We start from the raw sequence: 20,803 nt of genomic DNA, 5'->3' as shown, positions 1-20,803 counted from the left end.
TAGAAGGTATGTTAGATACCTTCTCTGGGTAGGAAAATAGGTAAAGGTGAGGGGCCAGATGGTGGCCCACCTGGTATAACTCACACATTTCCACCTGTTGGGGGAGGCTTCACAAAAGTAGTGTTGTAGGTGTCTCTCCTTTTCTCCCTCTCCTATCACTCATCCCTCACTCACAATTGGAAAAAAACACACAAGTAACAGGAGAGTTGTTCAAGCACAGAACCATAGCAATAACCCTGCTATGAAAAAAAAATGGTTTGAGTACAAACGAATGAAATATGACTGTTTATATGATGAAAAGCGCTACTAAAATATACTTCTTAACCATCTATATTTGCTAGTTTGCTTATAGTTAAATATGATTTGTTTTAGTTTACTTGCATTATGCTAAAATTGGCTGCTTCTAACTAAAATACGTCTGCTAGGAAGTGTTTATTAGATTTATAGTGATTACCACTATGCAACTCAAAGTACTGTATCTCAACATTGCTCTAAGACAATCTGTCAGAACACTTTATGTGATGAAGGGAATGTTAGCCATATTGTCCAGCATAGGAGTCCCACTGGGAATGTGGCTAGCACAACTGAAACACATTTAAAATAGTACTTGATTTTACTTCATTTAAATATGTCATTAACTATCCATCCACGTGGCTGACTGCCAGTGTACACAGCACACATATTCTACGTCTGTTTATGAGCTAACATGTGTAGAATACAGAGAGCTACATTTGGCAGATAATCAGTACTTATTAGTGCTTATTGCCGCTACTGTTATTACTACTGTTATGCATTTACTATGCATTTTGGGAAACAGGGTTTTTTTCACATGTTGTTTGAGTTAATAAGTTTTCAGCACCATAAACTGGGATCCATTACATTAACATCTACCAGATTTTTAAAAAATAACTTTCAATTAATTCCCTGCACATTGTAAAAGTTGCAATGTTTTTTGTTTGTTTGATCAGAGTACTTACTTCTCCATCATAAACATGGCCGAGCCATCTACGCCAAATCGTGTCTTGCGGACGTTTACCATACGGCCTCTTCGACCTTCTACGACTCCATTACTGTTGGAACTATTCAGCTCGTCAACGTATATAAGCCTCCCAGTGCCTCATGGGATAACGAGGTCCTGCCTAGCCCTAATCACCCAGCCGTTTACGTTGGAGACTTTAATAGTCATCACCAAGACTGGGGATATTCCTCCACTCGTGCTGACGGCTCTATCTTAGCCGACTGGGCTTCAGCGAATGACCTCTCCCTATTATATGATCCCAAACAACCAGGCTTTTTTCACAGTGCTAGATGGAATAAAGACTCGTCACCCGACCTGTGCTGGATTAGCACAGTCAACGGCCAAGCCTTTCCCACTACGAGACAAGTTCTCAAGATCTTCCCGCACAGTCATCACCGCCCAGCTATCATCCACATTGGTCTCCAGCTCCCACTGATTCTGTGCTCAGAGAAACTAAGATGGAACTTTCGGAAAGCAAACTGGCGTCTGTTCAGTGATCTTACCAACAAATCTATTCCTGCAATTCCAATTAACTCTATCCCCTCTGAAGATTCCTACAGGCGAAACCGCCAAGCCATCTTCAAAGCAGCTTCCCAAGCCATTCCTCGTGGGAGACGTGCTAACTATACGCCTTGTCTTGATGCTGAATGCGAGCAACTACTAAAGCAGTATGATGAGTCGGGTGACCCAGATGTGGCTGACCATCTCATTACCTCCCTGGATGCAGCACGCCAAGCCCGCTGGCAACAACTCACGGAAAGTCTGAACTTCACCCACTCAAGTAGGAAGGCCTGGAAGCTTCTTCACAGACTGGGTGCCGGTAGCCAACCCCCTCCCGTCTCCCATCCTCCCGTATCTCCAAACTCAGTGGCCAGTCACCTAACTCAAGTTGGACGTGCTAAGATCGACCCAGTCTGGAAAAGAGAAATTTCCCATGAGTGGTCATCCCACTTCCGGTTATCTTGTCCATCTCCAAAACTCTCTCCCTTTACACTGTCTGAACTGGAAGACGCTTTGAAGAGGGTTAAACCAGGAACAGCTGCTGGCTATGATAACATCACCCCAGAACTCATTCTTAACCTGGGCCCTGCGGCAAAGAAGTGGCTCGCTTCATTCCTGTCCCACACCTTGGAATCTGAGTCTATGCCCAAAGTTTGGCGTCGTGCGAAGATTATAGCGGTTTTGAAACCAAAGAAAGACCCAACACTGGCTGCCAGCTATAGACCAATCTCTCTCCTCTCCATGTGTTACAAACTCCTTGAGAGGCTGCTTCTATCACGTATGAATGTCACACTAAATTAGGAAAACAAGCAGGCACTTACCATTTCTTACACTTATTATTTCCAGGGTCTTGCTCTGGGCACTAAGAATCCACTGCTCCTGGTGACCTTTTTTTTTTCCCATTATATTGGATAGGACAGAGATAAATTGTGAGGGGAAAGGGAGATAGAGGAATGAAGAGAGACATCTGCAGACCTGCTTCACTACTTGTGAAGCACACCCCCTGCAGATAGGAATTTGGGGGCTCAAACCCAAATCCTTGCATGGTCCTTGGGCTTAGTACTATGTGAGCTTAACTGGGCATGCCACCTCCTGGACCACTACACTTAACTCATTATTGGTCACGAAAACTCAAGTTTGGGGCCTGGTGGTGGTGCACCTGGTTGAGCGCACATGTTACAATGCGCAAGGACCCAGGTTCAAGTCCCCGGTCCCCACCTGCTTGGGAAAACTTCACAAGCAGTGAAGCTGTGCTGCAGGTGTTTCTCTATCTTCCTCTGTATCCCCCTTCCCTCTCAATGTCTGGCTGTCTCTGTACAATAAATAAATAAAGATAATAAAAAAAATGTTTTTGTAAAAAGAAAACTCAAGGTTTTTAAAAATTCTTTCATAGAATTTCCATGTATATTTATAAAATCTCACATAATGCTTATATTAAACGTTGAAGAAAATTTGAAAGTGTTAAGAGCACACTGATTTCTAGTCTTTTTGATACTGGCACTTCTCTAAATCTCAAGTTACTCATAAGTATCAATTTTCTCCCCCATAAAACAAGCTGAATTTAAGTGGAACTATCATTTTATTTCTTTTGTAAGAGGTTATACTCTTTTCCATATTTTTTATATAGTGACTTTAAGGATTTTACCAAGACTGTATCTGAATTTTAATTCACTGTTTCTTTAAGAAGCCTTAAGCAAAGAATCTGATATATATCTGGAAGATAGTTGTAGACTAAAACAAATCCAGCTTCCAAAAATGAATATGCTTTGCAATGCCTGGGGCCAACCTTAGCAAACAACTGATGCTTTTTCCTTGTATTTTTTCTAATACCAAAAATTTGAGTGTCAACATGAAAGGAGCAATTAGAAAAAAGACATTTGTAGAGAACAAAACAATGCAAAACAAAGCAGTTAATGAGTTTCCCCAAAAAAATTACCTGTTAACTAACTTGATATTAATTTATTGCAATCTTAAGAGAAATAATCTTTTTTTGTCTTCAGACTGAATTCACAAAGGGCATTAGTTCATATCCTCTCCCCATTTTTGGATGGGGTCACTTTTTGTTGTTGTTGTTGTTGCTGAATTTGGTGAGTTCATTATTGATTTTGGTTAATAGCCCTTTGATGTATGGCATGTAGATATTTTCTCTCATTCTGTAGGGAGTTTTTCTCTTTTGGTAGTAGTCCTCTTTTGTTTTGCAAAAGCTTTTCGGCTTGATGTAATTCCATTTCTTCTTTTTGTTTACCTTGCAATTGGATTTGAGTCACTGAAGATGTTTTTAAAACTTATGTTGAAAAGCCACTGTTTTTCTTGAAACATTTGATAGTTTCTAGTATAATATCCAAATCTTTCATCATTTGGAGTTGACGTTTGTATGAGGGGAAATGTAGAAATGTAATTTCATTCTTCTGCATACTTCAGCCTAACTGTCTCAACACCATTTGCTGAAAAGACTCTCCTTTTTTCATTTAATATTTTGGGAGCTCTTGTCAAAAATGAGATGCCCATAAGTATGGGAGGCTTATTTCTGGATTGTCAATTCTATTCCACTAGTCTGTGGGTCTAGTTTTGTTCCAATAACAGGTTGTCTTGACTGCAATAGCTTTATAATATAGTTTGAGATCTGAAAATATGATGCTTCCATTCTAACTTTTTCCCCCTCAAGATTGTTTTGGCAATCCTAGGTATTTTCTAATTCCAGATCAACTTTTATAGTTTTGTTTGATTCTCTTAAATAAAATTTCTGCCATCTTGATGGTGATTGCATTAAACCTGTATAAGGCTCTGGACCCAAAGGGCCCACAGACATATAAGAAAATGCTCAAAATCACTGATTATAAGAGAAATTCAAATAAAGACAGCAACAGATACCACTTTACACCTGTGAGAATGTCATACAATGGAAAGTACAGTAATAAGAAATGTTGGTGAGGGTGTGTGGGGGGGAAGGAACCCTTCTATGCTGTTGTTGGGAATACAAACTGGTTCAACCCTTGTAGGAAACAGTCTGGAGAATTCTAAGGATACTAGAAATGGATCAACTCTGTGCCCTGTCAATACGTCTCCTGGCCATATATTCAAATGAAACAAACATACATACCCATCCAAAGAGATCTGTGTATTGCTATATTTATAGTGGAACAATTTGTAATGGCCTAGACACAGAAGCAACCCAGATGTCCAACAACAGGTGAATGGCTAAGAAAGCTGTGGTATATGCACACAATGGAATACCACTCCATTGTGAAAAATGATGAAGTCATTTCTTTTGCCTCATCCTTGGAGCTAGAAGATATCATGTTAGGTAACATAAGCCAAAAAGAGAAGACTGAATACCATATGATCTGCCTCACAGGCAGAACTTAAGAAACAAGGACAGAAAAGGAAAACCCAAAGTAAAACCTAGACTGGATTTGATATGTTGAGAAATTATGCCCATGTGCCAACAATCATGCTGCAGACCAATAGCCCCCACATAACATTCAAATATATAAAAAAAGACATTAGCAATGTTAGTGACATTTTTATTCCTACCCCTTTTACAACCCTTCCTCCTCCCTCTTCAGAATCCTTGGATCTGTTCCAATATTCTATAGCTAATTAAAGGTTCCATTGCATTTTCCTAGGTCCTACCTATGAGAAAGCACCTGGCATTGGTCCTTCTCCTCTGGCTTATTTCACATAACATGATTCCTTCAAGTTGTAAGAGAGAGAGAGAGAGAGACAGACAGACAGACAGACATTATTTATGCAGCCAACAAATGCATACATCTCACAACATTCTTAACTACTCATCTGTCTTTGGCCAACTTTTTTTTTTTTGTCATTGTTGGAGCTTCACTTTACACAAACTTCTTCAGAAAAAAACAGGGGAGGGAGGAGAGAGAGAAAGACACCACAGCACTGAAGCATCCCCCAGTGTGGTGGGGGCTAGCTTGAGTCTGGGTCGCATGTACAGCAAAGCAAATGCCTTCCCTAGAGAGCTATCTTGTGAGATCTAGTCCAAAATTCTTAACCACATATTTTATCATTATCTTTATATATTAAAAGTGATTTAAAGTGATTATATGCTTTAAGTGATTATTTGAATAAAGGTAAGCATAGGCTAATTTATTACAGCTCTTCCAAAACACAGCAATAACTTTTATTCATAGATATGCTGATTAGAATTAATAAGATTTATCTATTCCTTTTACTTTATATAACCATCAGTTCAGTTTTGTTTTTAAGCTCTATGGCATAGAACTAAGCATTTCAAAACTTTAAAATATTCAGTATGTGAAACAACTTGATTCATTACTAAAAAAAAATAAAAATAACAACCATGACAAAATAAAAGTAAACAATAAACTTAAGTAGCACGTTTTATTAAAATATTCAGATGTATAATGAAGATACAGTTCTGATTCATATTCCAAGAAAACTTTCAACATATTCAGTAAGAAAATTTATTCATGACTGTAATAATTACACTAGCACTCTGAACCCCTTCTATTTTTACCATTGCATAAGGTGAATTTCTATCAAATTTCAGAGACTGGAAATTTCCATCAACTATACATAGCAGATTGTAGGTGGTCTTGATGACGCTATTTGAGGTGATCACGTATGGTCTCCAAGCTTCCTGGCATTCTGCCATATAATGGGTTTGAGAAAGAGTAGACTGAACTCTGAAGGAAAACAGTGAAAAGGTTAGTGCTTGGGGCACTAAAGAGAGACACTTCCTACAGGATCGTGCAGAATTCAGAGCTTTTCTTGTGGGTTTCCATCATTGCATCCAACTCCCCCTCCAGCATCTCGTCACACTGCCGAGTCCCTGACACTGGCTAGTCTCCAGGCACTGTGTGCGTGGACACATTAGCTGCAGGATGCAGGTCCATCTCATTTCTGTTGGGATGGGTGACTGAAGCGGTCAGTATCTAGACCAACTCTTTCTGTGATGCAGAGTTTTCTATGCCTGTTGCATTTATCTTAGGTTAAGCAAAATAAAATGAACCAAATTAAAAACCAACAGCTTTAAGATGGGAAAGTTATGGTTTGTGGAACATATTAGTAAATGTGAAATGTGGGAAATTCTATAGGACCAGAAACACACACACACACACACACACACACACACTGGTTTTCTTGAGCAAGCAAATTGTAAGAAAAATAGAGGAAATGAAAAGTAGGAGATTAAGAGACTCAAGAGTCATGCTTACAAGCTTGGATGTACATTTCTTACATGGAGCGGATTGCTGAAAGTGAAGTAGCAGTAATAAATAAAAACCATTACACCTTTCTTCTTGAGTTGAGAAATTGTACTGTAAACTATTTTTAACCTTTCATTTAAAAAAAAAGAAAGAAAACCTTCTACTATTTATGAGGCAAGTGAGGTAGATGGAACTCTGACAGTATCAAGGAAAATTGATGAATGTTTAGATGTGATACTGTGGTTTCATAGATACGCAAACTCTTAATAATACAACTGGAATCTCTACAGGTAAAATTAAATTATGTGGGGATTGACTTAAAAACACTTTGTTAGACAGCAAGAGTGAACCTTAGTATAAACAATGGACTCTGGGCAACAGTGATGTGTATTTTCACCAGCAGTTACCAGTGCAGCTGTCTGGTGCCTGATCTTCAAAACTGGAAAGATTCTGCATGTGTGGGGCCACGGGATATGTGAAAACACTGTACCTTCTGCTTAATTTTGCTATAAATACGAAATTTGTCTAAAGAGAATAAAGTCTGTTTAAGAAGCACTGTCACTCTGTGAGTGGAGAAAATGAGTGTCAGAAGAGGTTTAAAAACCAAAGAAACAAGCAAACAAGACCAGTGGAATTGAGCTGTTGTGCACATAGTTGAAACTACACATTACAATGTGCAAGGATCCAGACTCAAGCCCTGGATCCACACCTGCAAAGAAGCTTCACGAGTGATTGAAGGAGTGCTGCAGGTGTCTGTTTCTCTTCCTACCCCCTTCCTCTCTTGATTTCTGTCTCTATCAAATCAATAAAATAAAATATAAATATTTAAAAAAGACTCTGGCAATTTCTCAGATCACTAGAAATGGACTTAACCTATGACTTAGGAATTTCTCTCCTGAAGATTTACCCAAAGGAAACAAAGCACCTATCAGAGATCTATGTACACCTATGTTCATAGAAGTACAATCCATAAGAGTCAAAATTTGGGAGCAGCCAATGCCAGATGAGTGGCTAATAAAATAGTGATATATATATAAACAGGAGAATGCAACTCGGTTGTTGAAAATGTTAAAGTCACTTCCTTTGTGCCCTCTTGGATGGAATGTGAAGATATCATGTTAAGTGAGATCAGTCAAAAAGAGGGCAAGTACTGAATGATTTCACTTATATGTGAAAACTAAAAATAAGCATAGAAAGGGAGAACATCAAGTGAAACTTGGATTGGATGTGCTGTACTGCACAAAGCAAAGAACTCTGAGGAAGAAGGGGTGGGAGGGGGTGAAGACAACCTTGGGGTCCTACTGCACGATGATGCAAAAAGACCTAGGTTGTGGGTGATTGCATTCTGCGGAGAACTTTCACAGAGGCATGAGAAAAAGTAGCCATGCTCTAACAACTGCATTTAGGGAAGGGAGTAAGTCACTAACCACCCCCCCCAAATAAAAATGATAAAAAAGAAAAAAGGTTAAGAAAGAAAGGAAGGATGACAGTAAGAAAGGATAACCAAAAGGATAGTTATAAAGGATATTGGTCATGGTACTATGGTGGCTTACTACACTCTTCTCACAATTTTCTTATTGAAATATGAATGTTTACATATTTTGCATAAATCTAGTTCTCTATTATAATGACAAGGTTGTGCTAGGTGCCTACATTACAAATCCACTGCTCCTGGAGGCCTTTTTTCTCCCATTTTTGTTGCCCTTGTTGTTATTGTTATTTTTGTTATTGCTGCTGCTGCTTGTTGTTGTTGGATAGGACAGAGAGAAATCTAGAGAGGAGGCGAAGACAGAGAAGCAGAGAGAAAGATAGACACCTGCAGACCTGCCTCACCGCTTGTGAAACGACCTTCCTTGAGCAGGTGGGGAGTCGGGGTTTGAACCAGGATCCTTGAGCCAAAACTTGCACTTAACACTATGTGCACTTAGCCAGTTGCACTACCGCCAGCCCCCAATAAAAACATTTTATCAGAAAAATTAAAATAAAGTAGATTTACATCTTCCTACTTTGCTCAAAAGGCACATTTTTTTCTTAGCTTGCATTTATATTTCTTGGTCATCATCTAGGGCTCCATTTTCATGTTTATTCTATGACTTGATGGACCTGACAGATCATTTAAACTAATTTTCTCTGTGATTTGGGGGAAAAAATCTTATTTTTTGTTTTCATTCCTACTTAAACAGTATTAAATATGTTTATACTCTTAATTTTAAAGAAAACACAGAAGTAAAATCAAAAGTTGTGTTAGACTTTAAACACACAGCTACAGCTCTGAAATCCACTAGCTATGGCTTGATCTTTCAAACCTTGTTATTTTTCTTCTTTTTTTTTTTTTTAATAACACTGACAATTGTTGAAGTTCTCTTCCCATCTCAAAATATAGTGGGTGGGGCTAAAATTTAACTCTCTATACAGTCATTTTGACAACAGAATTAAAAGGACATAGTATTTCTGCATTAAGATGTAAGGAAGCTTTTGGAGATAACAAGTGAAGTGTCACAGTTAACAGTATTTCATAGCCTAAGGATGCTTCTAGTTTCTACTTAACAAGAGCAATGTCAGATTTTCCTTGCCATTTCCTTTCTAATCTAGTTTTTATTACACTGATAAAGGGCTATCCCAAAAGGGGTCCAGAAAGATGGAATGCATTTAAATGTCTCATTTCCGAGTCTACATTATCAAGGAAAAGTCTCTCCTCTCTTTAGTCTTTGAGGAGGGACTAAGAAACATGGTCAGTGAATAGTTACAGGGAGCAGCTGACTAGTAGTACTCTGTGGGTTAAACTCATAGTTTCCAGGTTTGTAGGCTCCCCTTGACTATGAACAGTGACCACGAAGTCATTTAACAGAAAGCTGATTTTATGAGCAAACTGAAACTGTCCAGAATGGAAAATTCTCATTGCACATTTCAAATGAAACTCTTCCTCGCTTCCAAGTGAAATAACTCCACTAACACATTCCTTTTAGTCCTGATGTGAAAGCATATTCAAACACTGTGACTGTGGCTGTGTGTGTTTGTGTGTGTGTGTATGTGTGTGTGTGTGTGTGTGTGTGTGTACAGTGTGTATACACATGCATGTGTGTGTTTCTGCTTCTAAATTAACAGAATTAACCATTCCACTTACCTCTGTTTTCTCTGGGTTGTTCCAATTCCCATAAACTGGATTGACAAATGCACAGTTAACACTTCTTTTGATTTTCCTTTAAAAATAATAAAACACAAATAAATGGACAGAAATTAAGTTTTGAGATGTACCATTTTGAGATTTCAGGTTACTATCTGGTAGAAGTCCTAGAGCAATACATAGTCTAGCCAGTTCATGAACATGGTGTCATAAGTAAAGGATTTCTGCAGGACATCAAGGCAGCCATATTCTTGGAAGCAAAAGGAATCACCCTCTGAATATTTTGATCCACACCAGCCAGAGCGTGTTGGTCTTCCTCTCATGAATTATAAAAAGACATTTTGGAGACAATTTCACATTGGTCGGAGAGCTGCATACTTTTCTATGATTAACTGGACTCTTGCCAGAACCTGGAAGCAACCCAGATGTCCAACATCAGATGAGTAGCTAAAAAAACGTGGTATATATACATGATGAAATATAACTCAAGTTGTCTCCTTTGCATCCTCTTGGATGAAATCTAAGGACATAATGTTAAGTAAGATAAGCCAAAACGAGAAGGAGGAATATCCAATGATCTCATTTATTAGTGGACTTAATAATGTAGGGAACAGGGAGGGAGAACACAAAGGGTGATATGGAAGAGACATGGTGAACTGCGCGCCAAAGCAAAGGGCTCTAGGGAGGGAGAGGGAGGAAAGAGAGGAAGAAAACTTTGGGGGTCTGTTACATAATGAAATTCTATGTATATGTCAATGATTGCATTGTAAAGCACCAACCCCCTCAATAAAAATAAGTAAACAAATAAAGTGGTGTGAATTGTGCTTACCACTGATTTCTTAAAATATTATTCAAATAATACAAAGAGAACAACATTAGAAACAACAGTATAAGGTAAAGCCAAACTGAAGTCACTTTTACTCCAGAAATGTCAAACTTTCACATCGTAGGGACTCTTTTCCGTAACAGTATTTGCCACACACACACACACACACACACACACACACACACACACACACACACACACACACACACACACACACACACAATCTATAGTGCAGAACTCATAGACTGGAACATTTTTTTGTCTGTTTCAAATATGATTTTTCAGTGAGGTGCTGGGGACTAAATCTAAGGACTTTGTGCTTTTATGACACTACTAAGTTGCCTTCTAGAGCAGTTTTATTTTACATGTTAAAGGTTAAATCACTGGGGGCTGGGCAGTGGCACAGCAGGTTGGCCCACAGGGCTCGAAGCACAAGGACCTGCGGAAGGAACCTGGTTCGAGCCCCCAGCTCCCCACCTGCAAGGGGGATTCACAGGCAGTGAGGTGGGTCTGCAGGTGTCTTTCTCCCCCTCTGTCTTTCCTCCCTTCTCGATTTTTCTCTGTCCTATCCAACAACAATAATGATAAACAACAAGGCCAAAAAAGGGGAAAAAATAGCCTCCAGGAACAGTGGATTCGTAGGGCAGGCACCGAGTCCCAGCAATAACCATGGAAGCAAAAAAAGGTTAAACAATTAACTGATTAGTGGGGGACGGGTGGTGGTACACCTGATTAAGTGCACTAAGTGCAAGGATCTGGTGAAGATCAGTGTTCGAGTCCCTACTCCCCACCTATAGGGGGATGCTTCACAAACAGTGAGGTAGGTCTGTAGGTGGCTTTCTCTCTCCCTATCTCTCCTCTTTCAATTCTCTCTGAACTATCCAATAAAATGGAAAAATTGCCGCCGGAAGCAGTGAATTTGTAGTGCTGACACTGAGCCCCAGTGATAACCCTGGAGGCAAAATAACAACAAGAGAACAAGGGAAGAGAGAGAGGACCACAACAATGCTTAGCTCTGGCAGGGAAGGTTGCTGAGGACTGAACCAGCAAGTCAGTCCTTTAACAAGTGAAGCTATCTCTCCACCCATTCCAGCCCAATTTTTCATTCTTCATCTTTTGACACACAGAGAGAAATAAAGACTCCACAGCACTGTTCTCCCATCCATCTGCTCCCGTGTATTGCAGAGGACTGATGAGGTGTTTTCTGTACCACTGAGGTACCTCTAGGCCCATCTTTAGCATTGTAAGCAGAAAATTTAAATGAGTGTTGTGGAGAGTTCTTTATGTTAGTGTTCTCTCTTGTGAATCAGAAAGAGGCATGTCCAGGGTAAGTCACATATCAGTCTAGAGCTACATAATCAGCTGTGGTTAACTAAACTCCTAAATATTGTTTTCCTCTTATATTTTAATTACAAAGAATCAAAAGAGGTCTTTGAAGACAAGGACACATTTTAGTCAGAATGGAAGAAAGAAATGTTCTGAAAAACAATATAAAAAATAGAACCACGTAACTAAAGTATAACCTATAGGGAGTCGGGTAGTAGCACAATGGGTTAAGCGCCCGTGGCACAAAGTGCAAGGACCGGCCTAAGCATCCTGGTTCAAGCCCCCGGCTCCCCACGCAGGTCCGCAGGTGTCTATCTTTCTCTCCCCCTCTGTCTTCCCCTCCTCTCTCCATTTCTCTCTGTCCTATCTAACAACGATGATATCAACAACTACAACAATGAAAAACAACAATGGCAACAAAAAGGGAAAATAAATAAATATAAATTTATTTTTTTAAAGTATAACCTATAAAAGATACAGAGGAGATGGGGGGGGCAAAGGAAGAAACAGAAGGCCAGCTCCAGATTCAGTGCCACCAATGTCTTAAGGACAACCAGCCAAAAAAAAAAACATACTGTAGAAATATGCCCCTATTTTTATTTTATTTTAGTTACCTCTGGTAATCAGTGCCTACGTGACTACACTGTTCCCTGCAGTCTATTTATTTATTTATTTATTTATGCCTCCAGGTTGGGATTATCACTGGGATTCAGTGCCTGAGCTACTGAATGCTCCTGGAAGCCATCCCCCCATTTTGTTATTGTTGTCATTGCAGTTGTTGTTGGATAGGACAGAGAGAAATCGAGAGAGATGGGGAAGACAGAAAAGGGAAGAGAATGATAGACACCCGCAGACCTGCCTCACTGCCCGTGAAGCAACCCCCCTGAAGGTGGGGAGCCGGGGGCTCAAACCGGGATCCTTGAGCCCGTCCTTGAGCTTCGCACCATGTGCTCTTAATCCACAGTGCTACTGCCTGGCTCCTGCCTTTTTATTTTTTATAAAGATTGAGAAAACAGAGACAGAGAGGGAGAGAGACAGAGAAGGGGAAACATCTGCAGCACTGATCCACCGCTTATGAAGCTTCCTCCCAAGCCCTGATGGTGGTGGTCAGGGACTGGAATCCAGATTCTTGCACATAGTAATGAATGCTGTACTGTGTGTATCACTACCCAGCTCTCTAATAAGCCTTTATTTACAGGCAGATTATATATATATATGTGTGTGTGTGTGTGTATATGTGTATGTGTAAATACATATACATATATATTCATATAATTATTTATAGGAATATTACACATAGATCCTAAAATAAAATAATAATGAAGAGGAAGTTCTTAATAATTTGCTTTTTGGGAAAAAAAGCAGAATTATGAGCTCATCATCAATCATACATATTACTCTTCAAAGTAACAGTATTAGTGAGCCTAACTATCTGGTCTGGGAGTGTGGCAAACACTCTTCTTGTGAATTCAGTATGTTCTAAACTTCCTGATCTCCATTATTTTTATGTAAGTGGCTTAAATATTCAATAACTTAGTCAGTTCACTCTCCTTGAGTCTATATATTCTTCCTTAGTGAACAGGGAATAGTCAGTAGTTCTATGGATCAGAATTTGAAAATCATCACAGACAGAAAAATTCAAATGATGAGGCAACAAGTATCTGTTACTAACTTAACTATTGATTGTGTGATTATGAGTGACTCCATTAGCTTGAATTAATCTTTTTTTTTTTTGGCCTTGACTTCCTCCAAGACTAGTAATTGTTAAATTCTCAGAGCTCTAGCCCAGCAAGATAGCTCATGTGGATAATGTCCCTGCTTTGACTCACACAACCCAGGTTAGATCCAGTCCCACTGCACCAAGGAAGCCCCAGCATTGGTGGTGTGATATCTCTCCCTCAACCCACCTGTCTCTTTCTTTTTCTCTCTAAAAACAAAAATCAGCTGGGATTGATGAAGCCCTGCTGATAGCAAAAAATAAGTAAATTCCAGAGGGAGTCAGGCAGGAGAGCAGTGGGTTAAGCGCACGTAGTGCGAAGCCCAAGGACCAGCTAAGGATCCCGGTTTGAGCCCCCGGCTCCCCACCTGCAGGGGAGTCACTTCACAGGCGGTGAAGCAGGTCTGCAGGTGTCTATCTTTCTCTCCCCCTCTCTGTCTTTCCCTCTTCTCTTCAATTCTCTTTGTTCTAACAACTATGACATCAATAACTACAACAACAATAAAACACAAGGGCAACAAAAAGGGGAAATTAATTAATTAATTAAAAATAAATAAATAAATTCCCAGAACTCTGAAAAATGTTAGCTAGGGCATGAACCTGAACAGGTCTTTTCTCAAATTTGGGGTTGAATAAGGAGTGAAGGGCAGTTTTAAAATGTGACAAAATGCCAAGGCAAGGACTGATACAGGAAAACTCAAATATGAAGGCAGAGAGTATCAAAATAAAGTGGGAATGAAGAAACAGGTAAAGGTGGGGTGAGGCAGTGGCACACCCAGTGAACACTGTTGAAAAGCTGGAGTTCAAGCCCCTGGTCCTCATGTGCAAGGGGGAAGCTTCAGGAGCTATGGAGTAGTGTTGAAGGTGTCCTACATCCTTTCTTCCTCTCTGCCCCTTCTCTCCCTTTTTGTTTCTATCATAATAAAAAAATAAAAACAAAAAAGGAAAGAGTGAAGCCATGTGCAGCCACTGAGTTCCAGCAATAAGCCTGGTGGGAAAAGAAAGAAAGAAAGAAAGAAAGAAAGAAAGAAAGAAAGAAAGAAAGAAAGAAAGGAAGAAAGAAAGGAAGGAAGGAAGGAAAAAGAAAGAAAGAAAGAAAGAAAGAAAGAAAGAAAGAAAGAAAGAAAGAAAGAAAGAAAGAAAGAAAGGAAACAGGCAAAGATGGGCTAGCCATTCAGAAAGAATACATCTTGGCTGAGATCAGGCATGAAAACAGGGACCAGAAGGGAACCCAAACCACAGGGCTAGACAGAGCAGATGGTCCAGATGCCAGCAAGGCAAGCAGGAAGCCTAGGGACAGATTGGCAGTCAACAGCATGAAGTGAAACTCAAGCAACACAAAAGATCTTGATAGGAGGCAATTATTTCTGACTTCTGACAACGGGGATTGCAGCTGACCTCGAGCAATATTGGCAAGAAGAGTGAGGTAAACTGATCAGCATTCCAGCCCTGTTAATTTAGCTAGGAAAGCCACTCTTCTTCTGAAAAAATTTAGAATCTAAAATAATTTTCTATTAACATGACATAAAAAGTCTATAAGTGGTCTCCTTTGAGGAGTCAAGTGACTACAAATCAGGAAGTGATGCTTTGGGGTGTGAAGTTATAAAAAAAAGGGGGGGCAAGGGATACTGTGTGAGCAGGGCAAACATTTCCCACCTGGAATTATCTACTAGCCATATCAAACTATTGCCATTTTCCCCAGATCAAAGTTCTGTCTCCCAATAGTGGAAATTTCCCAGCTATTACACTTAATTGTTTTTTTTTTAAGATTTGTTTATTTCTTTTTATGAGAGAAAGTGAGCAGAAAACCATTCCATTCTGTCATATACAGTACAGGTTATCAAAACTGGAACCTCATGCATGTAATTCCTGTCCTCTGCCCTGAACTACTTCCTAAACTCAACTCCTAATCTCTTTCTTTCAGTATGACACAGCACCCAGAGATACTCCCAATAAGTAAATGTTTGCAGTGTCACCTCTAAACATTCACTATTTTAAGTCCTATTATGTAATTTCTGTCTTCATCAACTATTTGAGTTTCATATTCAAACAAAGGAATTTAACTTAAACTAATAAATCCTTCTATGAGCCAAACAAAATGTTTGATCATGGAGGTGTTATTATTATGGAGTTATACGGAGTATTATTATGACAGTTATACTGTCAGGAAAGTGGTGTACTATAACTGCATTAGGCCCAAAAATTACAGGTATTTGCCCAAAAATTGCAGATATTTTTTTCTTTTTACAACTACATTACATTTGTCAGTAGACAGATGAGGCTTACAGAGTCCAGGTTTTAAAGAATGTAACCACTTTTAAAAACCAGTAAGAAACTGACTGTTTCTTTGTTTTTTCAATGTCATGTAAGGGAATAAACCCAAGACCTCTTTATACATGCTGTCACTGAGCAGTTTCCCTGACCCCATTATTTTATAGTAGGAGAGAGAGAGACAGCAAAGCGCCACTCCACCATCAATGTTCCCTCGAGACTGTCGGTCCACAGTCTCCCGTATGGCGTTGGAGATTTTCAGGGTGTCTCTCTCCTTCTCCGGCAGGGTGTCCTCCAGGGGAAAGGTAACGGGCTGGTTCTTTCTCGCTCACGACAGGGGTGACATGAAGTAAAAGACACCAGGGGACTCTTAGCGTGAATCTAGAATCTGAGTCCTTGAGTCCCAGAATCCTAGAGTCCGTTTATTAGCAAAATTGACATGAGTTAAATAGCAAAGCAATGGAGGTAATTATTGTTGAAATATGACAGAAATTACAGGTTTCTTAACAGTCAGCATGCCCGTAAGGTAGGGGGCTGGTATGACAGGAATTGATGAGATACAAGACAGTTATTCTCCATAACACAAGCAACTTAATTATCCAAAGGTATTTGAGAGAAGCATAGGGGTTTAAACCCGTAGGGTGAGACAGAGAGAAGATGGATATCAAAAGGCCATATAGTTTGGAATTTCTCTTGTCTGGGGTCTGAGGTGTGTGATGAAGTGTGTGATAAGATGTGTTCTTCTGTGATCAGAAGATGACTTTGAATAAGTGAATCTGCAGCCATGTGGCCTGTGGTTAATGGAGGGAAGTACTGTGGTATCTGTGGGCCTGAGAGTCAAGAAGGAAAGAACCAAGTTTGAGTTTCCCCCCTTATGCTCACCTCAGTTGAGAGAGACTTACCAAGAGGTTATCTTCTCAGACCTCCATCCAAAGATGGAGGTGGTTCTCCCTAAGCTCTATCAGGCTTACACATGTTCCCAACAGGAGATCAAACCCAAGACCTCATACACAGAATTCCTTTTACCTGCTGAGTCATGTCTCAAACCCAAGAATTAACTTCCAAGCTTGTGGCAGAGGAAACGAAGCTGCCTGGAGTATATGGACTTATCTCTCATAAATCTGTGTGCACCATTTAGGTTTTATGCTCCTGCTGCAGCCAACGTGTGCAGGCACTGAATGAGGCTGCAAGTGGAGTGTGGTAGCGAGAGAGGTGTCAGTGCAGGACTCCTTTGCTTTCTACAGGAATGTTCACTTTTGCCTTGGTAAGCACATACAGCTAAAGGAATTCATTTCATGGCTTATTAACTAATGGAGTTGGGGGTGGGGAGTAGTGGGGGGGGAGCTGTTGATGAACTCAAGTTCTTTTTTCCAAAGCTCTTAAAAAGAAACTCAACCAAATGTTTGGGTGAAAAGAATCTAAAGAACTAGCTTGGCAAACATGACTAGGAATGCCACCAAAGGGAGAGGATTAATCACCGGAGGTCACAAAACCAAAGAACTCGGACACTCATTCACAGGATCCAGCAGCCACCACATTTCTCTTCACTTTCCAGACAGGAAATCAGCACGACTGACCACAAAACCTGCCAGTGTTCAGCGTGATCTAGCTGTGGCTAAGGGCTTTAAGGGGACCATCCCAGGAATATGGATGCAATTAGTGTGAATGCAGCTGCCCCAGGTGCCTGCAGCTTAATTTTAGGGGAACCTCATGCTGTTGGTGTGGGGGCTCCGAGCTCCTGCTCTGAGTGTGAAGTTAGCACATTCACAACTTCCTAACAGGAACCTCATGCTGCATGTAGTCCTCCATGGGAAATGGGCCTGTTGGCATACATGGTAGTTGATGGTTAGGAATCAACTGGAAAGGAAAGACAGATCTTTCTATAGAAAGAGACTCATGGGGGCCGGTTGGTGGCCTACCTGGTTGAGCACACATGTTACAATGTGCAAGGACCTGGGTTCGAGCCCCCAGTCCCCACCTGCAGGGTAAAAGCTTCACAGGTGGTGATGCAGTGCTGCAGGTGTCTGTCTCTCACCCTCTCTATCCCTCCCTTCCCTCTCGATTTATGGCTGTATGTATCCAATCAATCAATTAAAAAAATAATAAAATAAAATAAAATAAATGCATTTAAAAAAAAGAAAGAGACTCATGGTAAATCACAATTAATAATGAAAAATCAGATATAATCTCGGTGTCCAAGGATGGCACAATGATTAAATGATGATACACATGCTTGAGAGAGTGCAGTGGGGAGTCCTACCCAAGGAACGCTTTTAAAGAGCACTTAGTGGGATGCAGAACTAGCTCCCTTGAGTCCTGTGCTGCTTTGTCATGTGCATGGCCCAGATTCCAGCCAGCCCCCATCACACTGAAGGAAGCCTCGGTACTGAGGTCTTTTTCACATTCTCCCTTTGTACATCTCCTTCTCTCTCTAAACAAATAAAAAACAAGGACTATATAGGATGAGAGGGCAGCATGTTTCCAAGTGTGGACTGTAGAAGGGTCTCAGACCTCTTCAAGGTATATACAAGTGCAAAAAATCAAAATCCATTTCCAGAATGCTGTCAAAGATTCATTAAAAGTATAAGAGAGCACCAGGAGGTGACTCAGCAAGGAGAGCACAGGATTGTCTCTCTGTGCCTAACTGTGGTCCTATGTCAGACCCCTAGTACTGCATATACAGGAATGATGCCCTGGTTCTCACTCCCCCTCTCCTAAATAAGTCAATCGATCTAGCTTGAACAAAGTTCAAGCTAGGTCAATGAAATTTCATTTAAACATATTTTTCACTGTATGGACATTTGCACTGAAGCACGATTCAAGACATAGCTACAACTGTGCCCTAGATTCTTCACGACCAAATGCTGGAAGTCATTCTTTTAAGTTAGTTTCCATTCAAAATGACCTTGATGAAATAGTCAACATGACTTTTTTTTTTTTGCCTCCAGGGTTATTGCTGGGGCTTGGTGCCTGTACTACCAATAATCTACTGCTCTTGGAGGCTATTTTTCCCTTTTTCTTGCCCTTGTTGTTACCCCTGTTGTTGTTATTACTATTGTCGTCAATGCTGTTGTTGTTGATGGATAGGACAGAGAGAAATCGAGAAAGGAGGGGAGACAGAGAGGGGGAGAGAAAGACAGACACCTGCAGACCTGTTTCACCACCCATGAAGCAAACCCCCTGCAGGTGGGAATCCTCATGCTGGTCCTTGTACTTCGTGCCATGTGCACTTAACCCACTGCGCTACCGCCCGAAACCACCACCCCCCATTATCAATTATCTTAAACATCAAGTCTTCCATGTAATTCTTTTACTATTCTGGGAAATATGCATAAATCACTTACGTGCAATGTTAAAGTGTGTGTTGTCTTGTGGAAAAGCACCATGGACTGAGTTCCATGCTAACTTAGCTACCTTTTATTGACCTGAAGCTATGGGCCTCAGGCACAGCAGGGATGTGTGCTATTGGGCGAGCTATCTAGCACCAGGCCCCCGGTAATTTTTAAATAGTAGGAAAGTGTCTTGAAGGGGAGGAAAAAAACAAAAAGGACAGTGGCCATTGACAAACTAAAAAGAGTAAGAAGAAAATAATGTCATCTGCAATTCAAATTGCAGACTGAACAAAGAGTGTCCATCCACATGTGTTATGTATGCACACTGGTAAAATCCTGGAAGAACATCTATCGAAATGGAAGTAGTATACAACCCTGGGTGGTCATATTAAATATAATTAAAACATTTCTAGCCTTCTGTCGGGTTTCCAAATTCTATTCATGACCTTAGAGTGTATCAGGATCTCGGGATGGAGTGAAAAGATCAGGAGGTGTTTCAAGGCTTGAGCTTCCCTTTTCTTGCTGCCCCAGCAACTTGCCAATCTTTTGCCTAAAATATAAGATCGTTTTGTCCCGGTCCCCATCATCCCTGACTACTCTCATGGAATTTCTTCCTAATGACTCCTTGCAAGGCTGCTGCACTGCTTACAGTTCTTGGATGTACTGTGATGTTTTTGTAAACTGTGTCCTTGCTCTTAAATGCCCTCCTCTTCGGTCAGAACCTTTGTTGTTTCTGGAAACAAAGGAACATCTTTTTTTTTTTTTGTACATCACTGGGTATTGTGAATTCTACTACCTGGATATACACTTTCTTTATTTGGAATGAAATATTTTTCTGTTTAAATTGCTGTATAGGAAAACTCACTCCAATTTTCTTGTGGAATTCTCTTAGGACACATAACTGATTTTCTTGAAAACTGAAATGTAACGCTTAAGTTAATCACTAGTTTTGTGGTTACCTGTAGCGATCATCTAGTAACCTTTCTTCCTTGCAGCTCTTTTGGACATTTCAGGGTTGATGACTCAATGGGAGAAGTGTCTAGAACAGTGGACTGGACTGTCTTTACATTCCTGCCTTTTGCATTGAAGTGTTAACTTCCTATGGGCAGAGAGAGAATGTCTTTTTTTTTTTTTTTTACTATTTATCCAGGCAACATTATTTGATTTCCAACTATGTATTAAGTTCTCTACTACAAAGCTAGAAGGCCAAGACTTATGCGTCATTCTGACCTGTTTCTGTTTTACTATTCCAAAATGATACATTAAAACTAAAAACTGTCTTAGAAAATATTTGTAGCAGGGCCAGGTGATGGCAGTTTAGCTCTCACATTATAATGCTCAAGGACCCAGGTTTGAGCCCCTGGTCCCTAGCTGCAGGGGGAAAGCTTTGTGAGTGCTGAAAACAGCTCCGCAGGTGTCTCTCTCCCTCTCCCCATCTCTCTCTCTCTCTCTCCCCTACTTCTCAATTTCTGGATTTTTTTATACAGTAAATAAAG

General features: G+C 40.2%; 1 protein-coding gene across 1 annotated transcript in view; it reads right to left on the bottom strand.

Moving 5' to 3' along the window:
- Positions 1-5,870: 5,870 nt before the first annotated feature.
- MALRD1 (MAM and LDL receptor class A domain containing 1) overlaps positions 5,871-20,803 on the bottom strand; it is a 580,642-nt gene continuing 565,709 nt past the window's right edge. The window contains exons 39-40 of the mRNA XM_060192257.1: positions 9,836-9,911; positions 5,871-6,189 (exon numbers count right to left, since the gene is read on the bottom strand). Of these exons, the coding sequence (XP_060048240.1) occupies positions 6,109-6,189; positions 9,836-9,911 (157 nt within the window). The 3' untranslated portion in view covers positions 5,871-6,108. The remainder of the gene's footprint in view (positions 6,190-9,835; positions 9,912-20,803) is intronic.

This window comes from Erinaceus europaeus, chromosome 6 (assembly GCF_950295315.1).
Source record: "Erinaceus europaeus chromosome 6, mEriEur2.1, whole genome shotgun sequence".
Classification (NCBI taxonomy): domain Eukaryota; kingdom Metazoa; phylum Chordata; class Mammalia; order Eulipotyphla; family Erinaceidae; genus Erinaceus; species Erinaceus europaeus.
The sequence above is the reverse complement of the archived record's forward strand: the minus strand, read 5'-3'. Positions and strand labels throughout refer to the sequence as shown.